Source organism: Actinia tenebrosa, unplaced genomic scaffold (genome assembly GCF_029948245.1).
Source record: "Actinia tenebrosa isolate PJP-AT-01 unplaced genomic scaffold, QUT_ActTen_1.0 PGA_scaffold15__27_contigs__length_11533743, whole genome shotgun sequence".
In the NCBI taxonomy this organism is placed as follows: domain Eukaryota; kingdom Metazoa; phylum Cnidaria; class Anthozoa; order Actiniaria; family Actiniidae; genus Actinia; species Actinia tenebrosa.
In genome coordinates, this window is record NW_028292575.1 from 2,951,265 (window position 1) to 2,967,657 (window position 16,393).

Below are 16,393 nucleotides of genomic sequence, written 5' to 3' on the forward strand. Positions count from 1 at the left end.
CCTCACGAGGCTACACAGTATTGTTTTGATTGTCAAAAAGATTACATTCGATTTAGTTTGAAAAGAAGTTCTTTGAGTATGGATCATCGGTTACCTCGGGCAGCATATCAATATTATTTGGTACTTGATTTTGAAGCTACGTGTTGGGATTCAAAAAAGGAGAGATCGCTCAAACCACAGGTAAACTATCTTTACTAGTGTACCGGAAGTAAAACATAAAAAAGCTATTTTTTACACTCTGCAGTTTATTTCGTTATTATTAAGTGTTAACTTTCAATACATGATTGTTTCTTTCTCAAATACAAAGCGAAAAACTCCACTTTGTTAAGTAATTACAATATGTGTGTTACTGATTGTAGATTTTTGATATTTAGGAGATCATTGAATTCGCCTTGAAAGTCAATTCCAAAACATTCCAAACAGAAGCAGAATTCCATCAGTTTGTCAGACCAGTCGTTCACCCACACCTGAGTTCATTTTGTACTGAGGTAAGAAAATATATAAATGATTAGATTATACTATATATACCCAGTAAATTGGAAATATAATATACTAGGTTATACTATGTTATATACCCAGTACATCGCAAATAGGGGAAAAACCCTGGGGGAATTTCGCTACCTACATCAATTCATATTTATAGTGACGCTTTAGCAAATCTTTCCCTTTTCCAAGTCAGAGATGAGATATGGTTTACCTTCCAAAAAACCCCTATAAAGTGTGAGTTTATATTGTTTCCCTACCGGCAGAATATGCCCTCAGTAGCTGCTGATCATACTAGTATTAGGGCATGATTCTGTATAAAGAAAGTATAATAAAAGAAAGAAAATGCTTTCAGCTTACAGGAATTAGTACAGAGAAGTTAATTGATAAGCCAGACCTAAGAACAACTTTGCAGGTAATTATATGAACATAATACATACATGGATATAATTAGTCAACTAAGAAAGTTCATGCTACTCAGCTGATCATCGACAGAGACTGTTCATATTTTTCTGGGAAGGGGGTGGGTGGTGGTATTTGGGGGCGGGATTCATTAAAGAAATCAGACAAGAAAAACAACCTGAGTCACACAGGCCTTTCATGATATTTAACAGAATGGAAATGAGGGAGGGGCCATTTATTGTGCAACAGTTAATTGAGAAGAGGTAGGTAGATATAGATAACCTTTATATTACCACTCTTTTTGTTGCTATGCGCTGATTGAGACAACAGTCGTGACAGAGAAATTGGGTAATTAACTTCGGTCAATCAAATAAATTGGTCTGTACCTTTATACTCTCTGATTGGTGGCAGCGTATTGCCCTTTTTCCCTGTTGCGACTGTTAATTGTCTCCATCAGCGTGTAGCTGTGAAAACAGTGGTAACAGCTGACAATAAAGATCAAAAGCACTAAGAGATTGACATTGTGCATGAAAATATTGATATGATATACTATGGGATACTAGTAAACAGATAATCCTACAAGCTTATTCCCCCATAAAATAAACACATTACTTAGTAAGTACAATAGCTAGGACAATTAACAAAAGTTAATAATTTATATTCAGTTGTTTCATATGTGGATGAGAGATGAAGGCTTGTTAAAGAATGGAGTTACTTCATGCTTTGTCACATTTGGAAGCTGTGATCTAAAGAGAATGTATGTATTCATAAGACCTACCTGCATTTTGGTCCAATTATTATTGGATCCACCAATATACATGTCAGGTGCATATGCACTCAATTGAAGAATCGTTGTGGGGTTCACTCAAAACACAGAACATAAAAGCCGAGACCGAAATGGCTATGGGAAATGACATAATTATATTATAATTTATTCATTTGCGCCATCCATGCAGTCGATTTAGAATAATTGCCAAACGCGTATTAAAAACAATGGATGATGCCACGGGTCGCCGGTCGCAGCATGCATCTAATTAACGTACTTCCCATGTGCCATTTCAGTCTCAGCTACTATGTTCTATGTTTCTGAACCCGACAACGATTCTTCAATTGAGTGTATTATGCATGTAGTTTTTTAAACAAATATAAGAATGTCTTTGATTTTCTATAGGTTACCAAGTCAATGTGAATATTTCAGAATACCTTGCCATTCATACTTTAACAAGTGGATTGATATTCAAACAGTGAGTACATTAATGCAGGTTTTGTAATCACATTTTTTGTTCTAATATATTAATAAACTATTAATCTACCACATCTTTTTGTGTGTTGAAATTCAGGTTTATCACTCACTGACAAGCAGAGGGAAGTGTGTAGGATTGCAGCGAATGCTTAATGAGCTTAACTTGAGGCCAGTTGGTAGACATTGTTTCAAGACGTGTTCGTGTTGGTGGGGAAATAGTTATGCCTCTTTAATCAAACAATCACTTCTCTAAGTATCTAATTACAACTGCGTAAGCTAATATTGTAACATCTCCCCTTTTATAATGTTTGAAATACATGGCTGGGATGATATAGAAAAATTTTAAAGATTTAAAAAATAAATGACCAAACAAAATGGCTGACTAAACTACGAAATGATTATATGGATATTAAAGTTCAACTGTAACAAAATCAATGTCCTATAAATGTTCGGTAGTCAAGTAAACCGATCAGGTTTCTTAACCACTCTCTGACTTCTTCGCAGTACAGGTGGATTGACCGCGGGTTCTGACGCAGGTAGAACTTGAGGTGTCCTTGCACTGTCTGCCTCTGGTGATGCTTGTGTGTCACTAGCTGGTTCTTTCGGTGCTTCGTCGACGGGCTTTAAAAGCTGTCTGTTTCGGCGAAGTAACTCTCCGTTCGACTCAACTAGGTATGACCTGTCTGAGAGTTTCTCTTTACAGTTCCCTACTTCCCAGGGCTTGCCTCTCTGGTTTGGCGCTACTCTTACTTCTTGGCCTATTTCTAGGTCTGGTAGGACCTTTACATGTCTGTCGTAGTGACTTTTGGCTTTCTGGCGCTTAAGGTGGATTTTGGTTGTCACACCTTCCGCTACTTTGGGATACAGAAGGTTAGTTGCTATGGGGACTAGTGTCTTTGTTCTCCTAGACATCAAGCGCTGTACTGGGCTGCTCTGCATTCCTTGAGTGGGGGTATTCCGATAATCTAGCAAGGCTAACCACGGATCTTTACGGTCTTGCATGGCTTTCTTGAGCAGGCTCTTGGCTACTTTCACTGCTGATTCCGCCTTTCCATTTGACTTTGGGTGGTATGGCGATGAGGTGACATGTTTGAACTCCCAGTCTCTTGCGAATTCAGCAAACTCGTTGCTGACGTATTGAGGCCCGTTGTCGGATACCAGCACATCGGGTATCCCATGTCGACTGAACTGTTCCTTCAGAAACTTGGTAATGGATGCTGAGGTTGTATCTTTCAGAGGACTTATTTCTATGTAGTCTGAGTAGTAATCTACCAAGACTATATAGTCTCTGTTCTGCAGCGTGAAAAGATCTGTGCCTAGTCTGCTCCAAGGTCTGTCGGGTATTTCGTGCGACTGCATTGGCATGCTGGGGTTACTTGGTTGATATTCTGAGCACACATGACAAGCCTTTACTGCATTTTCGATGTCGTGGTTCATTGCTGGCCAGTAAACGCGATCTCGTGCTTTCCTTGCACACGCCTCGATTCCTTGATGACTTGAGTGTAACCTCGCGACTACTTCAGATCTGAGGGCTCGAGGTATGATGATGCGTTGATTCTTGAATAAGATGCCGTTGTGGAGTGTCAGTTCCTCTCGGAAATGCCAGTAGTCTCTGATAGCTACTGGTACTTTGTCACGTACGTCAGGCCATCCTATTAGTATAGTATTCTTAAGTGACTGCATTGTAGGGTCTTGCTCTGTGGCTTTTTGTAGTTGCGCTAACCTTTCACTTGTGACCTTTACATTGTCGAGGGGGTTGATTCCTTCTAGTTCTAGCGCAAACACTTGGAACTCGTCTCCAGGTTCTCCTTGGTCTGCGAGGAAGGCTCGTGAGAGGTGATCTGCCACGTACATTTGTTGTCCTGGCTTGTAAGTTACGTTCAGGTTGTATCGCTGTAGGCGTAATATCATCCTCTGTAACCTGCTGGGTGCTGCTAACAAGGATTTCTTGAAGATCGCTTGCAAAGGTTTGTGGTCTGATTCTACTGTTATCAGCTCTCTCCGTGTGATGTACTGGCTGAACTTTGCACAAGCGAAGACGATTGCAAGACATTCTTTTTCGATTTGTGCGTAGCGTTGCTCAACTGGTGTGAGAGTTCGGGATGCAAACGCTACTGGTTGGCCGTTTTGAAGCAAGGTTGCTCCGAGGCCTTTCTCACTAGCATCACATTGGATAGTGACTTCTTCGCTCATGTCATAGTACTTGAGTACTGGATGCGCAATCACGAGTTGTTTAACTTCTGAGAAGGCTTTGTCGTGCTGGCGTGACCACACAAATCTTGCATTCTTTGTGGTTAGTTCACGAAGAGGCAGTGCGACTTCTGATAGTCGAGGGAGAAACTTGGAGAGATAATTTACAAAGCCTAGTAGGCTGAGTGTCTCTTGCTTGTTGGTAGGCTTTGGCATTTCGGTCACTGCTTTGACCTTATCTGGATCTGGCTTGAGTCCGGTGGATGACAAGATGTGTCCCATGAACTTCACTTCTTTTCTCCGCATGATGAGCTTCTTGCTGTTCAGCTTTAAGTTGATCTGTCTTGCTCTCTTGAGCAGACGTAGCAGATTTTCGTCATGGTTTTTGTTGGCTTCTGCTAATGTGTCACCGTAACCGACCACTAACATATCGTCGCGGAGCACTTCCACGCCTTCTAGGTCTCCCAGTCGCTCGTGTAGGGTGCTTTCGAATTCCTCTGGGGCTGAGCTGACGCCAAAAGGCATGCGTAGATATCTGTAACGGCCAAATGGGGTCCAAAAGGTTGTAAGCTTACTGCTAGCTTCGTCCAAACCGATTTGGTAGAACCCATCCTTTGCGTCTAACGTTGTGAAGACTTTGGCCTTGCCGAGTCTGGGTAGCATCTCGTCCATCGTAGGCATTTGGTATTTGGGTCGTTTGATCGCTTTGTTTAGATCTTTGGGATCCAAACAGATTCCTATCTTTCCAGGTTTGGCTACAACGACCATGCTGCTGATCCATTCGGTGGGTTCTGTCTCTTTGACGATGATTTTCCTTTTCTCGAGTTCAGCTAACTTTGTTTTGACTTCCTGGCGAAGCGTAACTGCGATTCTTCTAGGCGCGTGTTGAACTGGCGTGACATCTGGGTCAACTGCGATTGTAGCGTTACCAATGTTTCCCAATCCTTCGAAGACGTCTCGAAAATCTTTTAAGATACTTTCTTTAGTTAGGGGCAGAGTTCCGGTTTCTTGAACCGCGTGGACTTGATGATCGATGTTTAACTTGATTAGATCTAATTGTTGGCATGTCTCGGCTGATAAAATTGGTTTGTGGTTTCCGTTGACAACCTGAAATTTGAAGCAATGTTTTTCGTTGACCTTAAGTGTCACTTCACCTAATGTTTCCATGACTGATCCATCAAACAATCGTAGTTTGACATTGCTTTGCTTGAGCGTCGGATTACCGTCTTGGTTGATGATTGCTACATCCTTGTGGCTGATTACGTTACAGGTCGCTCCTGTGTCTAGTTGGCAGTCCAAATCCGTTTTATAACTGGAATTGGTGTTCATAAACTCAAGCTTTGCAAAAAGCTGCTTGCCCTTCGTTTTCACCGAACCAACTTCTTCAATCTTCAACGTGAATTCGTCGGATGAGTATTCTCCTTCTTCTGATTCTCCTGATTCAGCTGTCATCACTTTGACATTGCTTGACCTCGATTTACACACAGACGCGAAATGGTTTTGTTTCTTGCACGTTTTGCATTCACGGCCATAGGCGGGGCAGTCTTCTAACTTGTGTTTCTGAGAACCACCACAGCGGTAGCACTTGTAACTGCTCGTTCGTCGACTTGTAGTTCGTTTACTGTCCTCGCTTGGCGTTCTGTGGGAACGTCTGTTGTTGTACTTGTCACTTGGCTTGCTTGGAGATTTAGGCTTCCGTTCTCGTATTTCATTGATTTCTTCGTTATTTGTCTTATCCACTAGACTCATGGCTTTTAACTGACTGCTAGCTAATTCACTTGAGCGGCAAATGTTGAGGGCTTTGTTGAGATCTAGACTGTCCTCTTTTAAAAGACGTAGTTTTGTTGCGTGTTCTCGTATACCAAGAACGAGTCGATCCCTGATAAGCTCTTCCGTTAACGGACCAAACTGACATGATGAAGCGCATTTTCTAAGGCGATTTACGTAGCTATCTACGGTTTCTTCTGGGCCTTGAGTACAGCTGTTGAACAGATATCGTTCGTACACCACGTTGCGCTTTGGTTTGAAGTAGGCTTCTAGCGCGTTTAAGCATGTGTTTACGTCGTTCTTTTCTTCGTCACTTAACTTGAGATTAAGGAATATTTGCAGACATTCCTTCCCCATTACAGAGCGAAACGTTGCTAGTCGTATCTTTGGGTCTTGCTGGTACAGTCCGGTTGCGACTTCGTAGTCCTCCCACTGTTGTTTAAAGAAGTCCCAATTGTTTACTTGATCTCCTTTGGTATTCATCGGCGTTGGTACCGGAAAATGCGACGTGAATATTGGTCCTCGTGGACCGCTGCTGGTCGAAGCTTCCTCCTTACTTGACATATTACTTCTTCAATGCCTCGGCAGTAGGAACTTGACGGTTTTTTCAGCTACTTTGGAAGCGTTATTTCCAATTTATTTCTGACACCATGTTTCAAGACGTGTTCGTGGGGAAATAGTTATGCCTCTTTAATCAAACAATCACTTCTCTAAGTATCTAATTACAACTGCGTAAGCTAATATTGTAACAGACATCATAGTGGCATTGGTAATCCAATTTATTAATTTATTATGTTAATGACTTAAAAGATCATGTCAGTCGACCCAGTGTCCTGAAAGTTTCAATATGTGAAGACAGACTAAAATAAATATGATTTCTTATGAAAGATCATTCAGGGTCTGGATATCAATGGTCTGTCTTCTTACTTAATAACAATATCTCATTACTTATCATAACAACAATATTAGAGTGCTCGCACTAAACCCGTGAAACAAATACTAATTTTTAGTACTAAATAGTGATTATCAAACAATAGGAAATGAATGAATTACTACTAATTAGTACTAAATATTATTCACAGGTTTAGTGTGTGCACTCTCTAATGGTGTTTAATTACTTAATAACAATACCCATTAGAGACAGTAGAATATGCTTAGGGAACTTTTACTTTTTTTCTGCAGGGGGAGGGGGGCAAATGGTGGAAATTGGGAGGGGGGGGGGGGTCATCAAACAAAAACAGGTCCTTGAAAGAGAATTAGGTTCGAAAACAGGCAAATTTAGTTGAACAGCAATTTTACAATGAAAAGAATAGAAAAAAATTTTTTAGAGGAAGGATTTCTTGTGTAAGTTACTAGTTACCAACTGAATCCCAAGCCCCCCACCCCCCCCCCCCCAAATAACAAATGGTCTTTCATAAATAAATTGGATTTCTGCTATTTGTTGTATATTACAGATGATGCACGTAACACTGCACATATCTTAAAAAAATTATCAAGAGTACAGCCCTACATCATAGCCACAACAGCACTGGAGTACTGATTCAAACCAGCTGGCAAAAATCAACCATTAATCACAAGAATTTTATTGTGTTCAGAAAATATACCAGAGCATCATTGAAAAGAAACTTTTAAACCCAACTTTTTCCCAGGCTGACTGATTTGAATAATGATAAGCAGCCAATAATGAGAGAGCAGCACATAAGAATTTCAAGTAGGGATTAACCAATTATAATTTAGTATCTAGGTATCTACATATATCTAGGTATGTTGCTGGGTTTGGATGCATGAAAGATAAAAAACACTCGAATGGCTTCTTGCTTCTGATGCATGGTGAACAGTAGCATAATATGCGGTGTTGAGGGCAGAGTGGTACCACTTGGATAATGAACACACAAATGGCTTCTTGCTTCTGATGCATGGTGAACAACAGTAGCATAATATGTGGTGTAGAGGGCAGAGTGATGCTGCTATGGATAAAGAACACACGAATGGCTTCTTGCTTCTGATGCATGGTGAACAACAGTAGCATAATATGTGGTGTAGAGGGCAGAGTGATGCTGCTTGGATAAGGAACACACGAATGGCTTCTTGCTTCTGATGCATGGTGAACAGCAGTAGCATAATATGCGGTGTTGAGGGCAGAGTGATGCTGTTATGGATAAAGAACACACGAATGGCTTCTTGCTTCTGATGCATGGTGAACAGCAGTAGCATAATATGTGGTGTTGAGGGCAGAGTGGTACTACTTGGATAATGAACACACAAATGGCTTCTTGCTTCTGATGCATGGTGAACAGCAGTAGCACAATATGTGGTGTTGAGGGCAGAGTGGTACTACTTGGATAATGAACACACAAATGGCTTCTTGCTTCTGATGCATGGTGAACAGCAGTAGCATAATATGTGGTGTTGAGGGCAGAGTGGTACTACTTGGATAAGGAACACACGAATGGCTTCTTGCATCTGATGCATGGTGAACAGCAGTAGCATAATATGTGTTGTTGAGGGCAGAGTGGTACTACTTGGATAATGAACACACAAATGGCTTCTTGCTTCTGATGCATGGTGAACAACAGTAGCATAATATGTGGTGTTGAGGCAGACTGATGCTGCTATGGATAAAGAACACACGAATGGCTTCTTGCATCTGATGCATGGTGAACAGCAGTAGCATAATATGTGGTGTTGAGGGCAGAGTGATGCTGCTTGGATAAGGAACACATGAATGGCTTCTTGGTGAACAGCTGTAGCATAATTAATGGTGTATAGCCACTGTTGAAGAATAGCACTTATCTAATAACTCTAAAGGCACTGGCTCAGAAGAGAATTTGCATCCAGTCACAAATAGTTACAGGGCATAAATAATGAACAATTAAGAGTTCACACACTAAACCCGTGAAACATATTTAGTACTAATAATTAGTAGTAATTCATACAGTATCATTTGTTTCCTTTTTAGTACCAAAAATTAGTATTTGTTTCACAGGTTTAGTGCGAGCACTCTAACACTGCAAAAATAAATTGCTAAATAATTAAGTAAAATGTTTTATTTCTGTCTTCAACATCAACATCATGATACGAGTAGAGATATTTATGTCACTGAATAACGAGGTATATTTTTTTACAGCACTGCACTTGTAATGGCATGGTTAATGATGCCAGTGTCTTTTTAAATATTTTTCTGTTATTACCATAAATATCAAAGTTGTTTGTTTACATTACATCGTTTTCTATACAAACTACAAATATGTGCAACTATTCTAATTTTTTTAGTTTTATTAAATACCGACCTATTTAATACTTGTCGTGATCAGTGTTGATATATAACATAACTATGGTTCACGATTTAAATATTGTGGTGGAAATAAAATATTGAGATGACAACAACTTGACTGGTCATGTAGGTGGTTAGCAAATATGTTACCGGCATTTGCATTGCTACGCGGCCACCCCAGACAAAAATCACAATGTACACTTTGCAATAGACTGCCGTCCATCAAACACTTTGACGGCATTTACATGCGTGTGTGATTCAAAAGGTGCCAAAACTTTGGTCGATTGTTAACAAGTATTATGAGCCACACTCACCGGGCCGATCCAAATGCGTGTAAATGACGTCAACTTGTTTGATTGACGGCAGACTATCGCAAAGTGCATGTCGTGATTTTTGTCTGGAGTGGCTGCGTAGCAATGCAAACGCCGGTAATGAGACAGATGGTTATCTAGTCCAGGTAATTGGACATCAAAATTATTCTTTCTATCTATCCATCCACCAACTAATTTTTATTAAGTGATCAAAACTACCCCATCCTTATGAATACTGGCTTTCAATATACAGAGGTTATTGACTGGCCAGGAGGTCTGGATAGGGAAAAACTAGCTGTGGTTGAGGTCAATTTTCAAGATTGAGGGCATAGTTTTTTCCCTATCTGGACCAACATTATGATAGTACCTTTATCCCATTTACTTTTCATCTTGTTTCCCAATTATTTTTGTCGTTGTTAATCATTCAATCCACAAACTCATAGTACTGGACCACAGTCAGAGATAGAAAATACCCTCACTTGTGCAGCCAATCAGAACTCATGATCTTTAGGATACTGGCCAGAAAAACAAAATAAATTGATTGAAATTTGAAAGCCAGGAGACAATTCAAGATTGCCAATAGTCAAGATTGCAAGCAAAACTATCCATTATAGACATAAGAAACCTTGGCTGTATGCCAGGTCAACTAATAAAATATAAAGAACTTTATAGTTTGCCTTGTGTTTTAGAGATGATTAAATTGGTGAAGTTAGCTTCTCAAACATTTAACCAGTCAACAGATGTTCAAGATTCAATCACTGTGAATTTAGTATTTTGACATTTATATAACCCTAACGTTGGCAAACACCTCTCTACTAGCACTTTGATACTTTTTGTCAATAAAAGAAGGATTAATGAATCCAATAGATGTGCAGAGCTAGTACAGAGAGAGGTGGTATAAATATGAATATGATCTGGTCATCTGGCAAGATCATGCTTTAAATCCTAAATTGTTTTTAACCAACACTGATCAAACTTTATACACCGTTCTCATGATGGCTGACAAGCGCACCAAAATGAGGCCACCCAGTCAACTTGTAAGGCTGAACAAGTCTGCTCATACAAAATAAAGGTGGATAGCGTGAATTCAGGTTAAAACAAAAAGTCAATTTCTATACTTTTCTTTGTTTTTTCTTCTATTAACGCATTTCATGTGCTTTTATATCTTCTATTGTAAACTAATGACTTGTCAGCCATTATGAGAACGGTGTATTGAATTCCTGCAAACCAACTTGGTGTAATAACATTTTCAATAACTACTGTGCATTATCCCATTATCTAAGCATTGCTATAAAAACACTGCTTTAATTTAACTATATCTTAACTTAACTGACATATAATTTTATGAAGATCTTGGTAGGCGGCGAATAATTATGTACTCTAGATGTTAGAATCAATTAGCTAAACTTTAACCTCTCTTGTATGATTGCACTCTGTAGGTGTTTAAATAAAAAAAACCTAAAATAGCTGCCTAATTATATTGCACAGTAGATAAAAAAGGATTCATGGTTTTTTCATATCCTTCCAGCCTTGGCATCCTCAATGGAACCCCATACATCAAATATGAAATCATCAGGAAACTGAAATATAGCAAAGTCTTCATCCAAACAAACAGCAAAATCACTGGGATTCCCCTTGTTTTTACTGAGTTCAACCAGATTGATTGCTAAAAAAAAAGAAATTCATTCATTAGAACGCTTTACGATCATATGTTGCTCAATACAGTGGCAGATCCAGGGGGGTCGAAGGGGTCCATGGAATCCCCCTTGAAGGTTTGATCTTTTAGGTAATAGAAATATGTCTTAAGGCCAATCTAGACGGCACAACTTTTGCCTACGACTTGTACGCGCGTACGCTGACGACATCCCTACAACTCGAATTGCTCCGTCTAAATTAACCGCACAACCTGCTCACAACTGTCGCACGCAACACGAAAAAAGCTGCACAACTTTGAGATTTTCCTTAAAGTTGTAAGCAATTTTTACGAAAAAAGCAAGACTGAGGGGGAGAGGGTGGCGATATGGATCTGGAACCAGAAATGGCACTTCCAAATGTTACGAAAACAACGATGAAAACAAAACAATGCAAAGACGAAGAAAGAAATTTTCAAGCGTTGAAATCGAAAGGTTGGTTAGTGGATGGGCAAAAGAGGAAGTTTTATTCAACTGTAAGCACTCGTCTTATTTCAACAAAGATTATAGAGCTGCAGCAATGCAGCGAGTCCTACTTGCGATCAACAAAGAAGGTAAAGTTAAGTCGATTAATCATGCTATTTTGTGACTTGAATGTTTATATTTTTCATGTTTAGACATGTGATGTTGCTATTTTGCTCATAAATTCCCGTGCTATAGTTTTAGCTAGGTCAAATTGGAGGTTCCAGTTTCTTTTAAATAATTTGGTTCGCTGTACTACTGTCGGCCATACACTTTCTGTCCGCCATCTTGTTTGTTTCCGTCCCCAGTCTCCTAAACAACAAACCGAGCAAATTACGTGCAACTTTTTCGTGTCGTAAGTTGAAAGTTGTGCACGTCTAGATAACAGCTACAACACGTTCTAAAACTCTCACGTGTACAAGTTGTAGGCAAAAATTGTGCCGTCTAAATTGGCCTTTATATAAATTTTGCTTAAAGTGTATATGACACGAAAAAATTTTAATGTTAAGAATGTGTAGTTTATTGGCATTAATAAGAATATCACGGTTAAATTTGTTCCAAAAACGTATTTCTCTAGAAATTCAAAAACTTTTAGCACGAGTTGTGACGTCATTTTGTTTACAAGTCTCCAGATTTGGTTGCAAATACGTGAAATATGTTTGAATATAGAATCTTAATTTCAAGTAGTACACTTTTCAATTTCCCAACATTGGAAGAGTACTACGTAAGCTATCAAATGAAGCTGACTAAAATATGTCTTTTGTTGTTAATTTATATGAATTACAATTTATATTTAGTACATTACTACGGAATCTAGAGTACGTGTCAACAAAATGACGTCACAAATTGGGATTAACTTTCGCAAATATCTCAAGAAATAAGCTTTTGAAACAAATTTTGTTACGATATATTTATTATTACTAACAAACTATACATTTTAAATGATGGAATGTTTTCGTGTCATATACACTTTAAAAGTATCCACAAAGATTAATGTTGAAGACAAAATGATAGATATCTGCTGTTATAAAGTTTAATTTACCTTTAAGTTCCGTTACTAGATGGTAAATTAGGTGATTAGAGCCAATTTTTTTGTCAAACATCGACTAAACCAAGAAAATTATACACAGTTTATAAAAAAGGAACCCCCCTTTGAAAAATCCTGAATCTTCCACTGAAATAAATGTTTTTTTACGTTAGGTATTGTACTGGATAGAGAAAATATATGGCTAAAGCTATGAGTGCAATGAAAGAAAGCCAATATTTTAAAGGGGCTAAATTTAGACATATGAACTAGAAAAGTTATCAACATACAGCCTTCTGATTACATGATTGAATTAGATTTTAAAATTGTTCAATTTTATAGAAAGAGAAAAACTGGAAAAACAGCCAAGGACCCTCATAGCATAGGAAAGAACAACACTTCAAATGAACTCAATTCACATACTAGACTCACTTACATACTAGACTCACATACTAGACTCCCATACTAGACTCCCATACTAGACTCCCATACTAGACTCCCATACTAGACTCCCATACTAGACTCCCATACTAGACTCCCATACTAGACTCCCATACTAGACTCCCATACTAGACTCCCCATGCAGGTCTCCAACAACCATTGACCCATTGCATCAAAGCCTTGAATTGATGGGAGAATGATGTCTTTTAGCACTCATTGTTTAATATAGGTCAAACTAATCTATGGCACTGATCTGAGACCATCTCTAGTGGCTCACTATTCTACTTACCCAAGTCTTCATCTCTGATCCCCAAGAAGCTCTCAAGCAAGTTATCAACTTTCTTCATTGCAACTTGCTCCCATGCAGTGGACTGAAGAAGAAAGAGAAAAATGTTTTATTTTATAAGCCATATGGGACACCATGAATATTTCTGATTAAACATTTCCAGGACTCTTTGTTATTTCACATTACCTCAACATTCTCTAGAACAGGAGGTCCCTTTGACTTTAGCCTTAGTGTAGCTTTACCACTTCCTACAGCCTTTTCGGTTTTACCATCATCACTTCCTTGACTCTTTCCAGATGACCTTGGTCCAATACCCTCTGGAGAAGTAAACAACTTAGTCATCTGACATGCATGAGGATCCAAGAAATTTTACAAGGGGTTCAAAGGGCAGTCTTAATAAAGTAGTAGGATGGCCTGTGCAAAAATCAAACTTACCAAACCCTCGCTTTGGTTCCACTAGGTGAAAAGTAATTTTGCCTTCAACATCCACTTCCCTCAGCATACGTGCAACATCGAAGTGTCTACTTCCAACAACACACTGCCCGTTAATGTATTCAACATGATCACCAACACAAATCTGTGGACTCTTGTCAGCGATGCTACCCTCTTTTATACGCTTTATAAACGCTGATCCAGCACCATTGTCTGTGATAGTAAGACCAAGAGATGGTTGGTCTTTTAACACTTCCACAATCTTTTTCTGCCCTTTGACATGTGCAAAGATAAAATCATCCAGCCCAATCTGCCCTCCTAACAGTCTATCCATATCAACTCTATATGTATTTAGAGTACAGAATAAAATCTGCAACAAATAGAATTATAGACATATTTGAATAAATGAATTGTCATAAAAAGAAAACTTAATATTTAAAAACTAAATGAAGTAGATTATACCTTGGGTAACTGTTTTCAATAATAATGTGAACTTGCCTGGAAGCTACATGCATGATCATCGAGTAATTGCGAGGGTGTAACGAACTTATATAATTATATTTATATATATATTCATATCTATTTAAATTTCACTTTCTTTTACTATATTAGAACATAATAGGAAAATCACTACACAATGACTTTGAATTAACTTTTTTTGATAATCTATACTTCAGGAAAAGCATTTGATTAAAGCATATTTTACCATAGTCAATTTATTCGAAAAGTATAGATCAAGCAGAACATGCAAATGAGTACACAAAGCTAAATAACTTCAATATTACTAAAGAAAGATCAATGGAGAATAGTTTGAAGCTTTCATCTTACTCAAATTAAAAAACAAAGAAGTTTTTTTTCCACATGAAAGTATTTTCAAAGACAAAACTAACTTTTCTATATATTTTTTCCGATCTACATTGAATGGGGTTCTTACGTGTTAAGTAAATAAATTGATGCCGTTTCCAATATAACAAGTAAGACAAAAAACTCGAAGACTCTACAGGTACATGTAGATAATGTCATACGGGTGTAGTTTATCAGTTAAGGAAGTACACAAGTGTTGAAGAAGCTTAAATTTAATTATATCTTTGAGATAACAGTCTGTTTATCACCTGCGACTGCCTTCACTAATTTGAAAGCCAATAAAAAACTACAACTAAACCGTAAACCGTCAACATCCAACTTTACAAGCATCTACTTACGTCTTCTGCGTTAATATGGAAGGTGTTTGCGATTTTTTCGTACAGTTGTTTTACATTAGTAAAACCTTCCACCTTTCCGGTCGGACTGCCATGAGCGAGTTGGCAGTAAAAAACAAATCGCGGAACTTGTGTCTCAGCCGTTGGGTCGGGTGGCGGCACTGGTGTTGGTTTAGGCACATTTTGTTCTCGTTGTTTTCTCATTCGTTGTCTAGAAGCAGGACTTGGTACAGCTCTAGTTTGTTCTGCTACTTGTGGCTGGATATTCTTGGCGTCTTTTGAATGTGACTTTTGAGAAGTTCCAGGAGAAAGTTTTCTGTTTTCTGTTCCATTATTGCCAACAGCTCCACTAGACTTTACTTCTTTGCGAGTTTTTCTTTCTTCGTTGGATTCTTTTGGGCTGTTTTCAGCCGAAAAGTTTGATCCTCCTCTCTTAAATAACGGCATTCCTAAAGATAAATTATAAAGACGCCATAAAGTGATGTAGATGACCAAGATACGTGAAGGTCTCGTCCTAAAGTATTCATTCTAGAAAAAGGAATTAGTCACCAGGGATGCGCCAACATCATGATGACGTCATTCTTTGTTCAACCGTCCTTGACCAGACAAAGCCCAGGCAGAGCCCTATAGCGCAGCCCACTGATTCTAAAAATAGCTTAAAGATTCGGACAAACATTGCATTCTGTTTAACTGCTAAGAGGATTATACGAACCGATTTTAATATTTTTACTTAAAGTTACAATAATAACCCATGTAAACTAAGATCAACTGCGATCGGCTGTGAAAATTATCTGCTGAAAGTAAACTTGTAAGTTTGTTTGTCCGAATTTCACCTTTGTCTTCGTTTTTATGACGTCACGGTTGTGCAGCGCTATTATAATATGCTTACACCTATATACCTATTTCAAAAAATGTTGTTGTTCGGAGATAAAATGGGCGAGCCGGGACTATAAAAACACTTTTTATGACCTTTTATATTTCTTGGGCTAAAACAAGAAAAACCACATTTCGAACCTAAAGGTCATGCTTCACATACCAACCTAAAAGGAAACTGTGTTGTTTGGCTGCGAATATATATTATTACATCTTGCAGTGGTCACTCGATCTCAGACTTCAGATCTCAAACCAACAATGTTTTTTGAAATAGGTGTATATCAGAAAATCAACTTTGTTGTTGTTGTTGTGTAT

General features: G+C 38.5%; 2 protein-coding genes across 4 annotated transcripts; one reads left to right on the forward strand and one right to left on the reverse strand.

Annotated features, from left to right (window-relative positions):
* The first annotated feature begins 19 nt into the window (after positions 1-19).
* On the forward strand, positions 20-9,385 carry LOC116293060 (ERI1 exoribonuclease 3). Of its 3 annotated transcripts, XM_089030817.1 has the most exons (8): positions 20-180; positions 375-488; positions 839-898; positions 1,551-1,642; positions 2,057-2,129; positions 2,226-2,306; positions 6,836-6,854; positions 7,540-9,385. In XM_089030817.1, the coding sequence occupies exons 1-8, from the start codon at positions 79-81 to the stop codon at positions 7,623-7,625; spliced, it is 627 nt and encodes a 208-aa protein (XP_088886943.1). In that variant the 5' UTR covers positions 20-78; the 3' UTR covers positions 7,626-9,385. The 3 variants fall into 3 exon arrangements, 2 of the variants coding, with proteins under 2 accessions (XP_088886943.1, XP_088886944.1); XR_016119893.1 differs by lacking the exon at positions 6,836-6,854 and having other exon boundaries at positions 2,226-6,817; XM_089030818.1 differs by lacking the exon at positions 6,836-6,854 and having other exon boundaries at positions 2,226-2,335.
* On the reverse strand, positions 9,118-15,743 carry LOC116293059 (PDZ domain-containing protein GIPC2). The gene is made up of 5 exons (XM_031700451.2): positions 15,209-15,743; positions 14,010-14,376; positions 13,761-13,891; positions 13,578-13,659; positions 9,118-11,336 (listed from the first exon to the last, which is right to left on the reverse strand). Exons 1-5 carry the CDS (start codon positions 15,650-15,652, stop codon positions 11,185-11,187), a joined length of 1,176 nt encoding a protein of 391 aa, XP_031556311.1. The 5' UTR covers positions 15,653-15,743; the 3' UTR covers positions 9,118-11,184.
* Positions 15,744-16,393: the final 650 nt, after the last annotated feature.